The following is a 17,374-nucleotide window of genomic DNA, read 5'->3' as shown; positions in this document are numbered from 1 at the left end:
TTGGCTGGGTGAGGTGGGTGCAGAAACACGGTTACCGCAGTGGGGAGCCCTGAGCTGAGGGCTCTGCAGGATGCAGGTAGAGGGATGCTGCACTTCAAAAGTGGAGTGGTGCCCAGGTTTGAACCCTGCCACGTGGCCTCTATTTCCAAAAGGTCCCAACAGGGCTGCAGTGATAGCACAGCTTGTAGAGCACTTGCCTTGCAAGCGGCCTACTGGGGTTCTATCCCCAGCATCCCATATGGTCCCCTGAGCACTGCCAGGTGTGATTCCTGAGTACAGAGTCAGAAGTAATCCCTGTGCATCACTGGGTGTGGCCCAAAAGAAAAAAAAGGCCCCACCTAGAACTACTGTCAGCAACAGGAGCTACTGGCTCCACGCAGCTCCGGGCTCAGTAAGTGCTTCAGGCGTCTTGGAGGACAAGCTCCAGGCAGGCTTGACATCCTCTGTTTTCACATTCTCCCTCATCCCTTATTTCAAGGTGATCTGTGTCTCCAACCCCCCACCTAACCAGCTCTCTATTTACTTATCGATTTCTTCCTTAAAGCAGGAAGACACCCAACCTGGCTGAAGGAGGCCGCACAGGGTCACCTGCCAGGGCCCCCCACGCCACCTGTGTGTGGGCTCACAGTCCCTCTCCATGCCCAGGCCCTGCCCACACCTCACAGTGATGAGGAGAGCACCCAGAATGGTGTGGAACAGAGGCAGAGTGAGGCTGTGGCTGAACTCTGCCCCCTGCCCCTGGTAAATCACCTTTGGAACGTCTGGGATTCGCTCCCGCCTCGGAGCTCACGCCCATCTGCCTGGCGCTCCCCTACCCACTCGGCCTGCTCTTGGCCTTCCTGCCTACAATCCTCTTTCCTGCTCACGTTGGCAGTTTCTGGCAGAAATACCTCATGCTCTTCTTGTGGCTATAGTTATGCTCCACCCCCCCACACACACACCCCTTTCGCCCACAGTGAAACCAACCACTTCTGTCCCCAGAGGCAGGTCTGTGACGGGTGAGTGGAGCCCAGCCCGTGGGCCACACTTCCACTTTACTCAGAATTTTCCCTGCCTGGAGCTGTTGGTTTTGTAAATCTCCTCCCCCACCAAGAGTTCTGTGTATGTCCAAGTCCCCACTTTTGTGTCACCCCTTCTGGAAGTGCTGCCCCTAAGAACAGAGCAAACATTCCCCAGCCCCCCGCCCAAAGGGAACCCAAGCCTCAGGGCACCGGGGACAGAGGTTCCCAGGGGACCCCCCAACACCCTGCAGGGCTCTGACACTCAGCACCAACCGCAGACCAGATGCAAAGGCCCCAGGATTCTGTTTCTCTCTGCCTCATCCTCCTACTCTTAAATATATGCGCATGCAAAATCATTCTCGGAAATGCTGCAAACTGACCATAGGTTTACACTTACAAACAACTCACCTCTCCAGAGAGAAAACAGCCAAGACAAGCTCATTCGAGCTCTAATACCATGTTTGCTGCATTTAGTGTCTCACACTCAACTGTTTTAAATACAAATGACAACACCGGGACCCCAGGGAGGGCTGGTGGCCAAAGTGCCTGCTCTGGTGGGCCTGAGTCTGATCCCCAGGTCACCGTCGTGGGCGAAGCATGCTCCCAGCAGCAATGCTGTCTGCCTGCAGCACACTGAGAAAAGTAAGGGAGTCCTGGAGGGCACCACGCCACCAAGATGCAGAAACATCACAGGTATCTGGTGTGCATCACCTCCCGACCATGCACCCACACCCTAAGAACACAAGAGCCACCCCCAAGGCTGGAGCAATAGCACAGTGGGTAGGGCATTTGCCTTGCATGGTTTGACCCGGGATCGATTCCTAGCATCCATATGGTCCCTCGAGCACTGCCAGGACTAACTCCTGAGTGCAGAGTCAGGAGTAACTCCTGTGCATCTTGGGTATGACCTAAAAAGCAAAAAGAGAGAGAGAGAGAGAGAGAGAGAGAGAGAGAGAGAGAGAGAGAGAGAGACAGAGCACCCCTAGGGGGAGTGGGTACAAGCACATCTAAGGGGTGCAACCCTCAGCGAGGCCAAGATCAAGGATTTGAACAAGCAATGCAATGTGTGCACCACAACTGAACATACATGACCCTCAACACAACAGGGAAGGGGGGGTGACACAGTGACCCTGCTGCTCTCTCTCCCAGCTTTCTCTGCACATACACTCACCACTCAGGCAGGTCTGCACATGTGCGCACGTGTGTGTGTGTGTGTGTGCGTTTGTGTGTATGTATGTGTTCACGTGCAGCAGTATACCCTTCCGGGTCTGCTCACATCCTCCCACCCTTGTTTGTTTACCGATCTGAGTTGGTCAGAAGGTCCAGATGGTGACACACATACGACATTAGCTCCCACACTCCCTCCCAAGGCTCCTTCCTTCCACTTCTTCCCCTAGGACCCGCTTTTGCTCAGGAAACAAAACATGGGCAGGCGCTGCCAGAAACACCTTGGTTGGATGCGTTGATCGTGGCTGACTTTCTCATCACTTATGTCTTTTAGGAACCTTTCACTGTTTTCAATCGTTTTGGGACCAAATGTAGTTCAAGCAACTAGGCTGGAAGACAGCTTTTCTCAGCGAGGGGCCATGTGTCCCCTGGGGGGGGTGGGGAGGGGGGAACGGCATGAGAGTAGAGGTCAATCTGCAGGAGGACACGATGGCCACAGGAAACCAAGTCAGAAGTGGGTGAGACTCAGGCTGGCTTGCCTGGGCTTGAATCCTGACTCGACCAATGACTGGCTGAGTGCCTCTGAGGAAACTGCCTAACCTCTCTGTGCTCCATGTGCCCCCTCTCCTCGGGGTTCGGCAAAGACTCGGTGGAGGAGCACATGCAGCACACTGGTTGGCAGCATGTGTGTGTCTGTGTTAGTGTCTGCAGCCCCAGCCGCTACTGTCGGTGCTCCCTGTGTGTTCTGGATCCAAGATTCTAAGTGTACCACTACTAAACTGCTCGCTGACGCCATCTTGACCATGAAAGGGACCTGCGTATTCAAAAAGCTTGGGAACCACTCTTTGCCCTCCCAGTCCCTCGGCGCTGTCCACTTCCTGATATATGGGGAAATGAAGCAACTCCAGACTCCTGGCCTCCCTCCCAGATGGCGATCGTCAATCAGCGACCCCCATCAGTGTTTCCGCAGGCTGAGCATCCTCATTCGCCAGAAGAAGAAAACCCGGCAATCAGAGACTCCGCATCCCTGGGCAGGATTCCTCCCTTTCTGCCCCAATCCCTGACGAGCAAAGCACAGCTCCGTGAGGACAAAGCACTGCAGGCCAACTCACAAAGCAAGAGTATCGCTTCTTTGCAGTGACCCTCGTGTTTTTACAGTGTCCTTCTCTAGATACACTTGGAACCTGGTCAAGCCAGGGTAAAAATCTTTGAACTTACATGTCAGTAGTAACGAAAGTCACTGGTGCTTTTTAAAACCCAGCCTGGTGTGGGCAAGAGAGCAAAGAGATGGAGCTGGCAGGTGGGACACACTGGGTTTGATCCCTGAGCCCCACTGGGATCTATCTGACTGCAGGCATCCAAGCACCCACCGCACCACTGACTTCAAGCATCAAAGCATCAGGCGTGGACTGGAGTGACAGCACAGCAGGTAGGGCGTTTGCCTTGCATGCAGCCAACTTGGGTTCGATTCCCAGCATCCCATATGGTCCCCTGAGCACCGCCAGGGGTGATTCCTGAGTGCAAAGCCAGGAGTAATCCCTGTGCATTGCCCGGCGTGACCCAAAAAACCAAAAAATAAAAAAAATTTTAAAAAAAGCATCAGGTGCACGTGACCATGTCATAGCATCATCAGCAGTATTCCCTGGGTCCCCCAAAGCATTGCCTATTTGGCATGAAAATAATTTTGAAACATGGGTAGGAGAAATAGTACAGAAGGTCGGGTGCTTACCTTGCACACAACTGAACAGGGCTCGATCCCCAGAACTCTGTCCCCTGAACCATGCCAGGAGTGATCCCTTAGCTCAGCACCAGGAGTAAGTTCTAAATACCAATGGGTGAGGCCCCCCAATTTTTTTCAATAAAATGTCTGTGTATTCTAGAGGGAGAATCATGGTGATATAGGAGGGCATGAAGCCCCCAACCCTCTAATAGAAACATTCCACATTGTTGTCATGGGGGGCTTATTACTAATCCAAGGGGCACCTGGAGGCATTTTCTGTTTCCCCTGTTCAACACAAAATTTCAAGAAGCAGGAAACATGTTTGACCTTAGAGAGGCTACACGGTGTGTAGAAAATTGACCATTATGAAGCATGTAATGAGAGGCCAGAGGGATACAACAGTGGGTTGGGTATTGCCTTGCATGTAGCCAACCTAGGTCCAATCCCCAGCACCCCTTATGATCCCCATAATTAATCAAAGTTTTTTTAAAGCATGCAATGAAGCAATTTCAGTGACCATCACTAGGTGGTACCCACCCACAGTACCATGTTACTCAACTTTTCAAAGAAAGGAGGCAGCCATACATGCTACAACATGGGTGAGCCTCAAAAACATCATGCCGAGTGAGAGGAGTCGGTCACAAAAGGCCGCCGGTTCTGATTCCTTTCATGTGAAATATCCGCTATCAGCAAATCCACATGCCGGGGCACCAAGGGCTGGGCCGTGAGGAATGGTTTCATGGTATGGAAGATCTTGGAATCAGGAAATGCTGGGAACCAGAATCCAGAATGCGGAGTCCAGGATGGAATGCTGCCCTGGAATGCTGCCCCTGATGGGGGTCCTGTACCTGCTCTATCTCTGTTCTCCCTCCTGGAGGAATTTCCTTTACATTGATGTTCATCCAACATACTAACACCCTCAGACATATAAAACTAATCTGGAGAGATAAGATAGTTAGGCACCTGGCCAAAGAATGTCCATCTTTTCCTTTCAATAATTACTGATTCTAAGCAATAAATACTCATGGAGGGGTTGGAGCGATAGCACAGCAGGTAGGGCCTTGCACGCGGCTGACCAAGGTTTGATTCCCAACATCCCATATGGTCCCCCGAGCACTGCCAGGAGTAATTCTTGAGTGCAGAGCCAGGAGTAACCCTTGTGCATTGCCAGGTGTGACCCCCCCAAAAAAGCAAAAAAAAATAAATACTCATAGAGGACAGTCGGGACTTTCACTCCACGAGCTGGTAGCCCCCTGACCCCATGCTTTTTCTCTCATTTCTATTTTCTTAATTCTCGCGGCGTCCCTGCTTCAGGCCTGTTCACCCAGGGCTGGTTCCTAGCACTGTCTCAAGACATCGAGCCTGCCTGTCCAGGGCTCCCAAGGGCACCCTGGAGAAGCTCCTCTGGGTGCCACGGGTGACAGACCACAGTGAGTGCTTCCCAACACTCAGAAAGCACTTGGGGCAGCAAGCCCAATGTCCCACCTCCTGTGCCCGCAGAGTCCTGGGCAGGGATATCACAATACGCACGGTTGACCTGTCCTGCAGTGCTGAGAGTCAGGCCCAGGGCCTCACATATGACATGCTCTACTGCCGGCCTACAACCCTGACCCGGGAATATTAAGCAACATTCTAGGACTTCTTGTTGGGTTGGTTCTGGTGTTGATGGAGATGTGTTCACCGACTGATTCTCTAAACCACAGGACAAGAGGCCACACCTGTTTCCAACTTCCCAGAAAGATTTGTCCCAACAAAAGTCCCAGAATAAAGGTGGAGTGGAGTGGAAGCTGGTCCTCACCTTGTCCTAGATGGCCAGAGCTAAGAACAATTTGTATGGTTTTTTTTGTAAAGAAAGCGTTCCCCCTCCCAAAAAAAATAAACCAACACACACACATCCACACACACACTGTGCAAGAGTTCACATATGTGGCTCACAAGACCTAAAACACAACGCAGACATCGCAATTGCTTCTATACTTGCAGCCTCCGTGGGTGTCTCCTGGCTGTGGTCTACGTGGCTGGGGAAACTGTTTTTGTCCTGAGAAAAATGGCCAACCAGTCAGCCGCACATGCTAGGGGAAAAGGCAGTTCAGATAGAGAAGGGAGCACCAAATAAAGGGTGTTGGGAGGATCCTCCCAGGATGGGAGATGCATGCTGAAAGTAGACTACAGACCGAACATGACTGCCACTCAATGCCTCTTTTGCAAACCACAGCACCTAAAAGGAGAGAGAACAAAAGGGACTGTCCTGCCACAGAGACAGGGTGGGATGGGGGAGATGGGGGGTGGGAGGGATATTGGGATCAGTGGTGGTGGAGAATGGGCACTGATAGAGGGATGGGTACTTGATCATTGTATAATTGAAACCCAAGCACAAAAAGTTGTAAGTCTACAACTGTACCTCATGGTGTCTCACTAATAAAATTTTTTAAAAAATAAAAAAAAAAATTTTAAAAAGTGGCCAACCAGAAAGTGAGGGCAAGGTTCCCACATGAACTGGGAAGTGGTTCCTCTCCTCTCCCTGGAACTATGAAGTCAGCAGAGCACCCAAAGAAAGCAGCTCTCTAATCCCGCCATTTGCTGTTCTCAGAGATCTGAGAACAGTCCCACAGGGTTGCTGGGGTGCACTGTAGTACTGTCCTCCCACTGTTCATCAATTTGCTCAAGCGGGCACCAATAACATCTCCATTGTGAGACTTGTTACTGTTTTTGGCATAGCGAATACACCACGGGGAGCTTGCCAGGCTTTGTCGTGCGGGCAGGATACTCTCAGTAGCTTGCCGGGCTCTCTGAGAGGAGCGGAGGAATCGAATCCGGGTTGGCCTCATGCAAGGCAAATGCCCTACCCACTGTGCCATTGCTCCAGGTTGCTGGGGTGAGTAGCCTTTAAATGTATGAATGTTCTTGCTTCTCTATGCAGCCTCTGGGCCCTGCCGCCCTGCATCCAGCTCCAGGGACTGGAATGAGCAGAGCCTCAGCACGGGCTCCCATCCTCCCTACCGGCCAGAACTGGCCAAAGCAAGGATGAAGAAAGAGAGCAGGGCCCAGGAGCCTGCGGAGCTCAAGCCGTGGAGCACATGCATAGCAAATACAGCCTGTGCTTGATGCTTGGCGCTGCATGGTGCCCCTGCACCTCTGGTCCAAATCTCACAGGCCTGAGCACATTTAATAGGGGCAAGTGTGGTCCCTATCGCAGGCAGAGGTGAGGGGAAAGGGACCCAGAGGCACAGCACAACCCTGTAGGATCCAGGGTGTGGGGGCCCCGACCAGGATGCAGAGCTGCCAGCATGGCACAGAAGGTACCGATCATCCCCCCTTGCTGGTCATGGGCCGGGCTGGATCCCGAATCCTCTGTGAGGCGCCTCGCTAGTCCCAGGGGTGCTGCTGGCTCACCTGAAGCTGGCAGGGAGGGTTTTGCAGCAGCAACCACAGGGACAGAGGAAGAAAGCAAGTGCTTAAGGAGAGACCTTGGGGAAAATGTTCAAAAGTACAATTAAGACACTTCTGCAGGGGAAATGCGAGGAAGAGCCAGTAAGGAACTTTTACAGGGTCCTGTGAGCACGAGCAGGCAGGTACACACTCACAAGGGCATGCACACACACACACACACACACACACACACACACACACACACAGATCCGGTAGTTGTAGGCCCACATTGAGTACCACGAGGAGCCAGTGCCAGGGTCTGGAAGCCTGGTGTGGGGCACTGTGGCACGGTCACACAAGTGCTCTGCCCCATGGTTGTGTGGCCCCAGCCATGTAATGGGGGAGCTGGGAACTGGCAAAGGGTCACGCCATTGAGCATCGAATTTTTAGACTTTCATAATGACCAAGAGGCCTAGACGCTTTCCCTCTACAACTCCAAGATTAGGGCCTAGATTTTGTGAACTTTCCTTCCTTCCCTTCCGGTTCCTTTCTTTTCCTTTTCTTTCCTCTCCTCTCCTCTTCCTTTTCCTTCCTCCCATCCATTCTTTCCTTCCCTCCCACCTTTCTTCCATCCTTCCTTCCTTTCTTCCTTCCTTCCTTCCTTCCTTCCTTCCTTCCCTCCCTCCTTCTTCACTCTTCCTTCATTCCTTCCCTCCCTCCTTTTCTCTTTCCTTTCCTCCTTTCCTCCTTCCTTCCCTCCCTCCCTTCCTTCCCTCCTCTTCCTCCTTCCCTCCCTCCTTCCTTCCCTTTCTTCCCTTCCCTCGCTCCCTCCTTCCTTCCTCCTTCCTTCCCTCCCTTCTTTCCCTTTATCCATTTTTCTTTCCTTCCTTCCCCCTTCCCTCTTTCCTTCCCTCCTCCTTCCTTCCCCCTTTTCCTCCTTCCCACTCTTCTCCCCTCCTTCATTCTTCACCAATTCCCCTCATTGTTGACTTTGCAGCAGTGATGGGAGCTTGCACGCGGGCCAGGCAGTGGTGCTCACACAGTCTTAACCTGGTCACCCACAGGGGTCACACTCCTAGTTGAGAGGCACTAGCTCGGGTGGTAGTGCTTGCAGCGGCCACTGCAGAGTTCACACACGTGTTCACCAGGGCTCACACTTTAGGGCCATGGCACTCCCATTTCTTTTCCATAGTTGCAACACTCTGTAGCCATTGCATCCCTTTGAGGTGCTCCCACCCAGCTGGCTATGATGCCATGAGAAGCAGCTGGTAGTGCTGGGCTCAAGGCAGCACATGGCCTATGGGGCCACCCCAGGGACTTGGACTCACGAAGGATGGCTGGATAGCTGCAAGTCACTCAGCTGCCTGCCACAAGCCACAGCGAGACCTGCCCGCTATACTAACACAGCCACCTCCTTCTTCCTGGTGGAGGTGGGACGGTGCCTGAGGTTAGATTTCCGCCGCCTCTGGGTTCTCTATCAGCCAGGATGAAGCCAGCTCTGCAAGGAGCTGGGGGTGCTGATGGCAGCACACTCAGAGAACCCAGGCCTCGCGCCAGCTCCCCATGCCGGGCTGGGCAACCTGGGACAAGTGACTCAAATCCCCCAGGTCCCCGCTGGCTCATCTACCAAACCAAAACGCTGGGCTGCCAACTCTGCCAGCTCCGAGGCTGAGAACTGCAGCGGCTGAGTTCTACCCACTCTCCAGGGGATGCCTAGGGTGACGAACATTCTACAGGCATCAAAGTGGCAATGAGCTGGTCAAAAACCACTTGGGGGGCTGGAGCGATAGTACAGCGGGTAGGGTATTTGCCTTGCACATGGCTGACCCGGGTTCGATTCCCAGCATCCCATATGGTCCCCTAAGCATTGCCAGGAGTAATTCCTGAGTGCAGAGCCAGGAGTAACCCCTGAGCATCACTGGGTGTGACCCAAAAAGCAAAAAAAAAAAAAGAAAGAAAAGAAAACCTTTTGGAAGCCACAGGAGGCTGAAAGGCAGAGGGTGGGTATGGACTTCAGGTCTGGGCTGTGAGGTCTAAGCAAGAGTGGGTTCTGGATGAGGCAATGTGCAAAGGTGGGCTTGTCACACCAGCTCCCCTGGGCCCCAAGCCTGGGGCTTCCCATGTTTGGGAGGTCTGCAGCCAGTTCTAGGCAGGTTCCCTGCTCTCTCCAACTCCTAGCACCCCCTTCTGACTCACAGGCCCTTGTTAGCCTACCAGGATATCCCCACCCCACCCCATCTCAAAAGAGCTCTAAACCCCTCCCCTGAACCCAGGGTTGACACAGCTACCTTTGCTGTATCTTCCCAGTCTTCCTCACAGGAGCCCAACTGCCGGGTCCTGCCGGTTCATCAGGCCTGCCTCTCTCCCACCCAGAAGGCCCAATTCTCCTTGTTCCCTCTTATGCCACCCTAGAATGACAGAGCCCAGGAGTTGAGGAATGTCGCCAACTCCACTCACCACAGCCAGGAACCCCATGAATGGGAGGTTCCTACCAACATGTGGCCTGGGGTCTCAGGACTCAAGGGCTGACCTGCCTCTCTCCAGCCAAGGCCTGTTAAAAATGGCAAACAAAGGGAAGAACAGGCCTGCGAATAGAAACTTCCTTTCAAGCCCTGGCAGGATCCCTTCCTTAAGCACCAGGGAGCTGAGCAGCAGCTTAGATATGCCCCAGAACTGGCACTGAGAGGCCTACACTGGAAAGAGGTAATCAGGCCTGTGTTCTAAGAAAAGCCTGAGCTCGTGGGGCCACACATCTAGAATCCACTACACGGGCCCGTCCACACTCCACACTCAGGCCCACCGAGAGTGAGCAACCCCACGGCGCCAGGGCCAACTGCCCATGTCACAGACCAGGTGGAAAGGCAGAGAGATGATGCAAAGTTAGTTAGCAGCACACTGGTGAGCCCCTGCCCTTCGTGGGAGATGGGGCCCTTACTACAGCCCAATGAAGAGAAAGTTCCAGAGGAATTTGCGGCCTTCAAGGGAAAAAAAGGTGACTGGACCTCTACACCTCAAACTTGCTTGCTGAGCTGGAAACACACAACCAAGGGGCTGTACTTAGAAAGGCAGTGACAGCAGTGGCTACGCCGAACCCTGGAGACAGGACACAGAACGCGGGCACAGGTGGGCACCTCAAGGAGAGAGCTTGATGCCTGTGTGTGAATGGGGAGCAGGGACTGAGAGGGAAGCAGGACAGCAGAGGGAGCCACAGTTAAGCTGACCCCATGATGCAGACCCAGCCACAAAGCGGAGTCACTCACACACACCCTTTTGAAGAGAGAGAGAGAGAGAGAGAGAGAGAGAGAAAGGGAGAGAGGGGCTGGAGCGATAGCACAGCAAGTAAGGCATTTGCCTTGCACGCAGTGGACCAGGGTTCAATTCCCAGCATCCCATTATGGTACCCTGAGCACTGTCAGGAGTAATTCCTGAGTGCAGAGGTAACCCCTGTTCATCACCAGGTGTGACCCAAAAAGCAGAGAGAGAGAGAGAGAGAGAGAGAAAGAGAGAGAGAAACCCTGTTATATGCCAGCACACAGGTAAATGTTAGTGACATGCTGCAGAAAAAAAAATAGGATTGAAAAAAAAAGGTACATCCTCTTCTCCTTCCACAGGGCCAGTCCAAAAGAGCTAGATTTCAAAGATGAGAAGTGGCCAGAGCAATAGGACAGTGTGTAGGATGCTTGCGTTGTACACAACTGACATGGTGGGTTCGATCTCTGGCTTCCCATCAGGTCCCCTAAGCCCTGCCAGAAGTGATCCCTGAATGCAGAGCCAAGAGTAAGCGCTGAAGACGAGCAGGTGTAGCCCCGAAACAAAACAAAATCAAAAATATGAGAGGGAACAGCTGAGAGTGCAGAACATCCCCACAGCACCTTTCAGCCCAAGCCCTGGAAGGAGAGCTGGAAGGAGGCAGAGAGATTTCACGAGGGTGTACTGATAATAACCAAGCATGATAAGACAGCTTGTAGAATGAGACCGGAGCTGAGAAAAGGAAGACAGAAATGAAAGAAGTTGTGATATGGGAATTTGGGAGTGGACGGTGGAACTCCAACAGCATCTACTAAATTTTCTTTTAGCTCAGCTTGTGCCCTGCCTGAAGTGCTGGCAGAGGAAGACGACCTGGACAGTGGCGCCTGGACCGTGGGCACTTTGTGCAGAAGAATTCAGCTCTCTGAAGTAGGGGGACAGTAAGTACACATCAGTGAGGTGACGGGGTGCCCCAACTCCTGAACCCAGAGGAGTCCTTAGCTGAAGGAACACGAGGGCAGAACCAAGCCTCTCCCAACAGTCTCACACCAACACCTGGCCAAGGGTTCAGATGTACAAGGCACGCATGAAGGCCAATGTTGACAAAACAAACCACCCCATTAGAACATGGGGAAAAGAGCTAAACAGACAGTTTTCCAAAGAAATACAAATTGCCACCAGGGCCATGAAAAGCTGCAAAGCATCCCTAACTATCAGGGAAATCAAGGACAATGAGCTTATCACCCCACACCATAGAGAATGGTCCATTTCGGAGTCTGGAAACCACCGATGTGAAGGGGATGTTGGGGCAAAGGAACCTCCTATTCACTGCTGGTGGGAGTGTAAACTGGACCACCCTTTATGAAAAATGTTATGGAGACTTCCTCAAAAAGTAAACCAGAAAAATCATATGATGAGATGCTTCCACTTCTAGGTATCCACCAAAAAAAAAAACCACAAGAAGACAAATTTAAAAATATACATGCACAGTTCTGTTCACTGCAGCACTCTACAGTGACCGGTATCTGGACACCACTCAAGCATCCGATGACTGATGAGTGGATAAAGAAGGGTATACTGGACCAGAAGAAAGAGTATAGTGGGTGGGGCGCTTTCCTTTCATGTGGCAGACCTGGGTTCAATCCCCAGCATTTATATGGTCCCTAAGCATTGCCAGTAATATTTCCTGAGCTCAGAGCCAGCAGTAAGCCCTGAGCATCACGGAGTGTGGCTCAAGACCAAATAACGAAACAAAACTGTGTTTACACACACACACACACACACACACACACTGAACTACTACTTAGCTACATAAAGATGAAATCTTGTGTTTTACCTCTACTTGGATGGAACTGGTGAGTGTCACGCTAAATGAACTAAGTCCCAAGGAGAAAGAAAAACAGAACATCTCACATACAGGGGAGAGCAAAGCAAGGGGAGAGACAATGTCCAAAGGGAACCAACCCATCAACTGAGGACTGAACTGAAGCTCCTGAGGCACATGAAGGACTGAATGGGAAAAGTCTCAGGGTCCACCAGGGAAGGAGGGTAGTGGCGCTTCAGTGGCGCTGTACTCCAAAATCACAGAAACGTACACTCTTGTAAACCAACGAAGATTCTCCCACTTCTCAGAACCGTCTTCCTCTTCATTCCCATGCCAGCACTTTCCCCCTCTGCTCCCTCCCCACTGCTTCCTGACCCTTGCAAAGTTCCCTTTTCTCAGAATACTTGGATCTGCATGGGTCTTCCAAAGCTGAAATCGATGTTCCTTCACCACTGAGCTTCCATGCACATCCTTTCAAGCAGTAGGTTCAAGACAGAGGAAACTTGAACTGGGTCTGGGGTCCCAACACAAGAGAATGAAAATCCACCTGATGCTCAGGTGTCACAGATGTGGCTGTAACCTTCAGCGAGTCCTTGAACCCCTCAGAGAAACTGGGAGACCAACTCTTGTTCTCAATTTTTGGCACCAGTTCTTTCCACAGAGGATGGCTGGGAAGACAAAACTGAATTTGCAGGAAACTCATGAACAGCTTCGCTCGGGCAGGGTGAGGCTTAAGATGCTGCTCCTTTGTCAGCCATCCAAAGGATACAAAGGAATTTAAAAAAACTCTGAGATACATAACGATGCCAGGGCAATAGCTGGCACCACTTGTCTGCAGTGGTTGTCTGATGGGTCACTCTTTCCTCACTCAGTATTTACTCACCAACCAGCAGATGGTGAAGACCAGTCCTTCATCTAACTGTGAGTAAGACAGGACTGGCATGTGACAACCAAGTCAGGATAGTTCCCCATGCTGCCTGTCCCCACAGAAGAAGGAACAACAGCCAAGATCTCGGGGGGCAATGGGCCTATTACTCAGTCCTTGACGTCACATCAACCTACCAGACTTTGTCTTTTTCTGGAACTTCTCCTTTCGAGCCTGTGAAAAAGCAGTTCGCCTGAAGTGGGTTTCGGGTGGGAAAATGGCATTTGGACAGATAATCCCATTACTGGCGGATAGAAAAACATGCTGATGCACCTGTCTTACAAGAAGGCTTTGCTATAGATCCGTTCTGCTAAGATTGCGGCGGCAGCTAATTAGTACCTCTATTACTTTTTTAACCCAAAGGATTTCTCTTAATTTTCGTGAGGGTCTCCTGCCCCACCTGAACAATCTTCTTTCTGTCTTTCCAAACTTTTTTAATGCCATTTTCTTTTGGAATATACAGGCACTGTCCAGGGAATGGCATGTTGCTTCCCCAAGGCTCTTAAGTTACTCTCCCCAGGTGGCACGGCTGTGCCTTCCCCTCTGGAGAGATCCAGAGAGACACAGCTATTTCAGCGCTCGGAAAGCTAATGAGACACAGAGATGACCACAACCACGATGAGGGCGCTTCTGCTGGCATTGCGATCCCACTTAGATGCAACCACTTTCTACCGCATTTGCAAAGTACTAGACAAAAACTGTGGGTCCAAGAACTCACAACGGTCACAGTGACCAAGTCAACTGACAGCTTATCCCATTAGCTTATTAGCAGTGTGCCTCATTAAACAGCTCTCGTATGCCTGTAAAAGAACCCCAGTAAACTTTACAGCTTTTATTTCTTGCAGCCTCTCCCATGACTCCAAACAGCAAAGCCTGACCTGCAGCGGCCGCAGCCCGGTGGGTGTCAACCCCAGCCAGCTGTGGAGCAATCGTGTGGAATGAATTAGTAAGCCGGAGTTCAGGAGAGTTCCTCGGGCTGCAGGTTCCAAACATCTCACCACAAACCAGCGCGCCCCTGCCTTGCGCCATCACTCCAGGGGCAAGAAAACGCCCAGGTCCCGGCAGCAGCTGGAGGCTGCGCTCAGTGGACCTTAGTAGGCGAGGGACGGGGGCGTGGGATGAGGGGGCAGAGAGGAAACTGCTGGGCTCGGGTCCTCCTGCTGGGCCCAGCTCCCTTCAGCGCCAGCTCTGCAGGTGGCATGACCAGCCCGAGAGGCAGAGCGTCGCGGTCGCGCGCGCAGCCCTCGCCCGCCTGCGCCTTCTCGGTCATGGGAAGAGGGTGTGACCCAAGGAGAACTGCAGGTGGGACCGGGCTGGGAAGACTCCAAAACCTTTTTCCACGCGTTCTCCAGCCCCGGGGCAGAAGGACCCGCACTCCCCCCCCGCCCCGCACCCCATCACGCCCGTGCCATCGCATCCCCGGCCACCAAATCCAGGTGCCAGCCCCCCCCCCCGGGGGGTGGGGAAGGGGGCGCCGCTCACTCACCTGCGTGAAGTACAAGTTCATCAGCGTGAGGGTGAAGAACTGGAGGCACACTGGGAAGCAGTAGAGCAGCCAGAAGACAAAGGGGCTGAGCGCGTTGGCCGCCACGAAGTCCCTGAAGTAGAAGGAGAAGAGGACGGTGCGCAGGGAGGCCCAGAAGAGGCAGAGGAAGAGGAAGACGCTCTGGTAGCTGAGCCGCTTGTGGCGGTAGCGCAGCACCAGCCAGAGCTGCACGTAGATGAACACGAAGAGCAGCGAGTAGAAGACGGTGTAGACGATCGTCAGGCCGAGCTTCACGTAGGGGGGCACGGCCGGGGTCAAGGTGGGCGGCAGCGTGTCGTTGCGGAGAGGGTCCCAGGGCGGGGCCTCCATGGGGCCCGAGGCGCTGCGGCGCGGCCGGGGCCGCTCGGGCCTCATCGGGGCTCGCCCCCGCCGCCGCCGCCCCCGCGGGGGTCTCCACGCATCGCGCTGCTCCTCCCGGAGCCCGGCGACTGGAGGAAAGAAAACAAGCCGCACTTCCTCCCCCGGCACCACATGATTCACTGGGGCGGCCTTTGTCTGCGATTGGCGGCGCCGCGCCCGCCGCCCCCGCGTGCCGGCCGGCCCCGCGCGCCCCCGCCCCGCACCGCGCGCCCCCGCCCCGCCCCGCGCCGCGCCCCCGCCCCGCCCCGCGCCGCGCGCCCCCCGCCGCGCCCCCGCCCCGCGCGCTGCCCCGCGCGCTCCCGACCCGACCCGCGCACTCTCCCGTGCGCCTCCGATCCGCCCCGCGCGCGGCCCGCACCCTTCCCGCCCGGCCCCGCGCGCCCAGTGGCCCCAGGTCGGGCGCGTACCTTCCCCCCGGCCCCGCAGGGTCCCCTTCGGCCCGCACGCGAAAGCCAGACCGACCCTTGCGGGCGCCTCTGCGGCGCCGCCCGAGACGGTTCTCCGGCTTCGCGCTTTCTTGTTTTGCACAAGTTCTGTCCTTTATTTCTGAAACAACAAACTTTGCAAGTCCTATTTTTGTTCTGTGTTGTTTTCCCTGTCTAAGCAATAGAAGTTGACGATTCTATGACCCGGTCGCCGTTTTTTCTTAGCGGGGCGAGGCGGGGGGTGGGGGTGGGGGTGGGGGGAGGTTGTTGTGAAAGGGGGGATGTTTATTCCTAAAAGCAGAAAATTCCAAAGACAGGGTTTGCGTTTGGGTTTTTGAGGTCAAGTGTGTAAACTCAAAGAGGAAGGAACTGTCCCTGTGGCTGCTGCCTAGGCTGGGCTGTGAGCACGACTGTCTCCCCCAAGCTGGGCACCCCGCACAGAGCACGATGCCGAGGGCTGTGGGGGGCGGGATACGGGGGCGGGGGGGGGGGGGAGGAAATAGGGTGCAATGGATTGACTGCAAGCCCGCCACCTGCTGCCTCATCTACACTCCAACACCTACTTCAGGGTGGGACCCCGACGCCCCAAACCACCGAGTCCCCGAGTTCGCTGTCATCGAGAGGGTCCCAGCTCCTCCCCCGCGGCCAGGTAGTCTGATTCCCCGACCCAAGGTCGCTTCTCTCGCGGCGCGGGGTCCGCGAGGTGCTGAACCCGGCACAGCTGCACGGCAGCATGTCTGGACAGCGAGGCGAAGAAGCGAAAGAAAGGGACCCGGGGATCCAAATAATCTCTGGTAATTTTTTACGATTTCTTTTCCCTCCTTAAATCGACAGTCTGCTTCCTCCCTACTTGCGTGTTCTTTTACTTAAAGCAGGGTCCCGCAAAGCCTAGAGTCAGCTCTGATGTTGCTCTCGATTACAGAACATTTACACACACCTCAAACGTATTTCCGACCCTTCTCTGGTGGACACTGCCTCTGGTGTCAAGCCCCACTTCTCTACCTTCTTTCGTCCTATCGCTAGTTCAAATGAAAATATGACATTGGTCTCTGGGCCCTGGGCTGTTCCCCTGAATTGGTTCTGTGCAGTGTAGCCAGCATTCTCTTTCAAAGGCGTCAGTAGAACTTGGCCTCTTCCAAGCTTAAATTCCGTTTTTCTTTCTCCTTCCAGTGCTGTGAACATCAAGTCCAAGCTGCTACCTCGCTTACCTCTCTGACGTGTCTCTTAAGAAGTATGAAGACATGTTAATCCTTGTTAACTCCTCTCTGCCTAGAAAATTCTTACCACCCCTTTCTCCAACAACTGGTCACAACCTAGTCACCCCTGATGGGACTTCTTTCTCCCCAAAGTCTTCTGGAACTACTCACCTGCCATCCACTCAGAATTCAGTGCACCACTTGTGTGCTCATAGAGCACTCCCATATACTCATTGATCATCTGACTTTTTTTTAATAAGTTTTCCTGAGGCTAGAAAGAGCACCTTGCTTGTGTCTTACCTGGGCTTGCCGGTACCTTGCCGGTCTTACCTGGGCTTGCCGGTACCTTTAAAAAATAGTTTTATATTTTATAAAAATATAAAAAAATAGTTTTATATTTTGCTTTTCTGCTGAAAGAATACTGATAGTCATCTGAGGCTCACTGCTGGCATAAGGAGGAACAGGGCATTTGTCCACTAAAGGGCATTTGTCCACTCCTGGTATGAATCTGTCCCTGAAATGCCACACAATGCATCCACTTGTACCTTCTGGGTGGACCACGGTTATCTGAATGAAAACAATTTGTGGCATGGA

The 17,374-nt window shown here is 53.3% G+C and overlaps 1 protein-coding gene across 1 annotated transcript in view; it reads right to left on the bottom strand.

Annotated features, from left to right (window-relative positions):
* The window catches only part of GPR137B (G protein-coupled receptor 137B), a 49,921-nt gene extending 34,566 nt beyond the window's left edge, over positions 1-15,355 (bottom strand). Inside the window, exon 1 of the mRNA XM_056113573.1 lies at positions 14,740-15,355. Coding sequence (XP_055969548.1) covers positions 14,740-15,153 — 414 coding nt within the window. The 5' untranslated portion in view covers positions 15,154-15,355. The remainder of the gene's footprint in view (positions 1-14,739) is intronic.
* Between the last annotated feature and the right edge of the window lie 2,019 nt (positions 15,356-17,374).

The sequence above is a fragment of the Sorex fumeus genome, unplaced genomic scaffold (genome assembly GCF_029834395.1).
Source record: "Sorex fumeus unplaced genomic scaffold, SorFum_2.1 ptg000021l, whole genome shotgun sequence".
Lineage (NCBI taxonomy): Eukaryota > Metazoa > Chordata > Mammalia > Eulipotyphla > Soricidae > Sorex > Sorex fumeus.
This window is presented reverse-complemented; position numbering and strand designations above follow the sequence as displayed.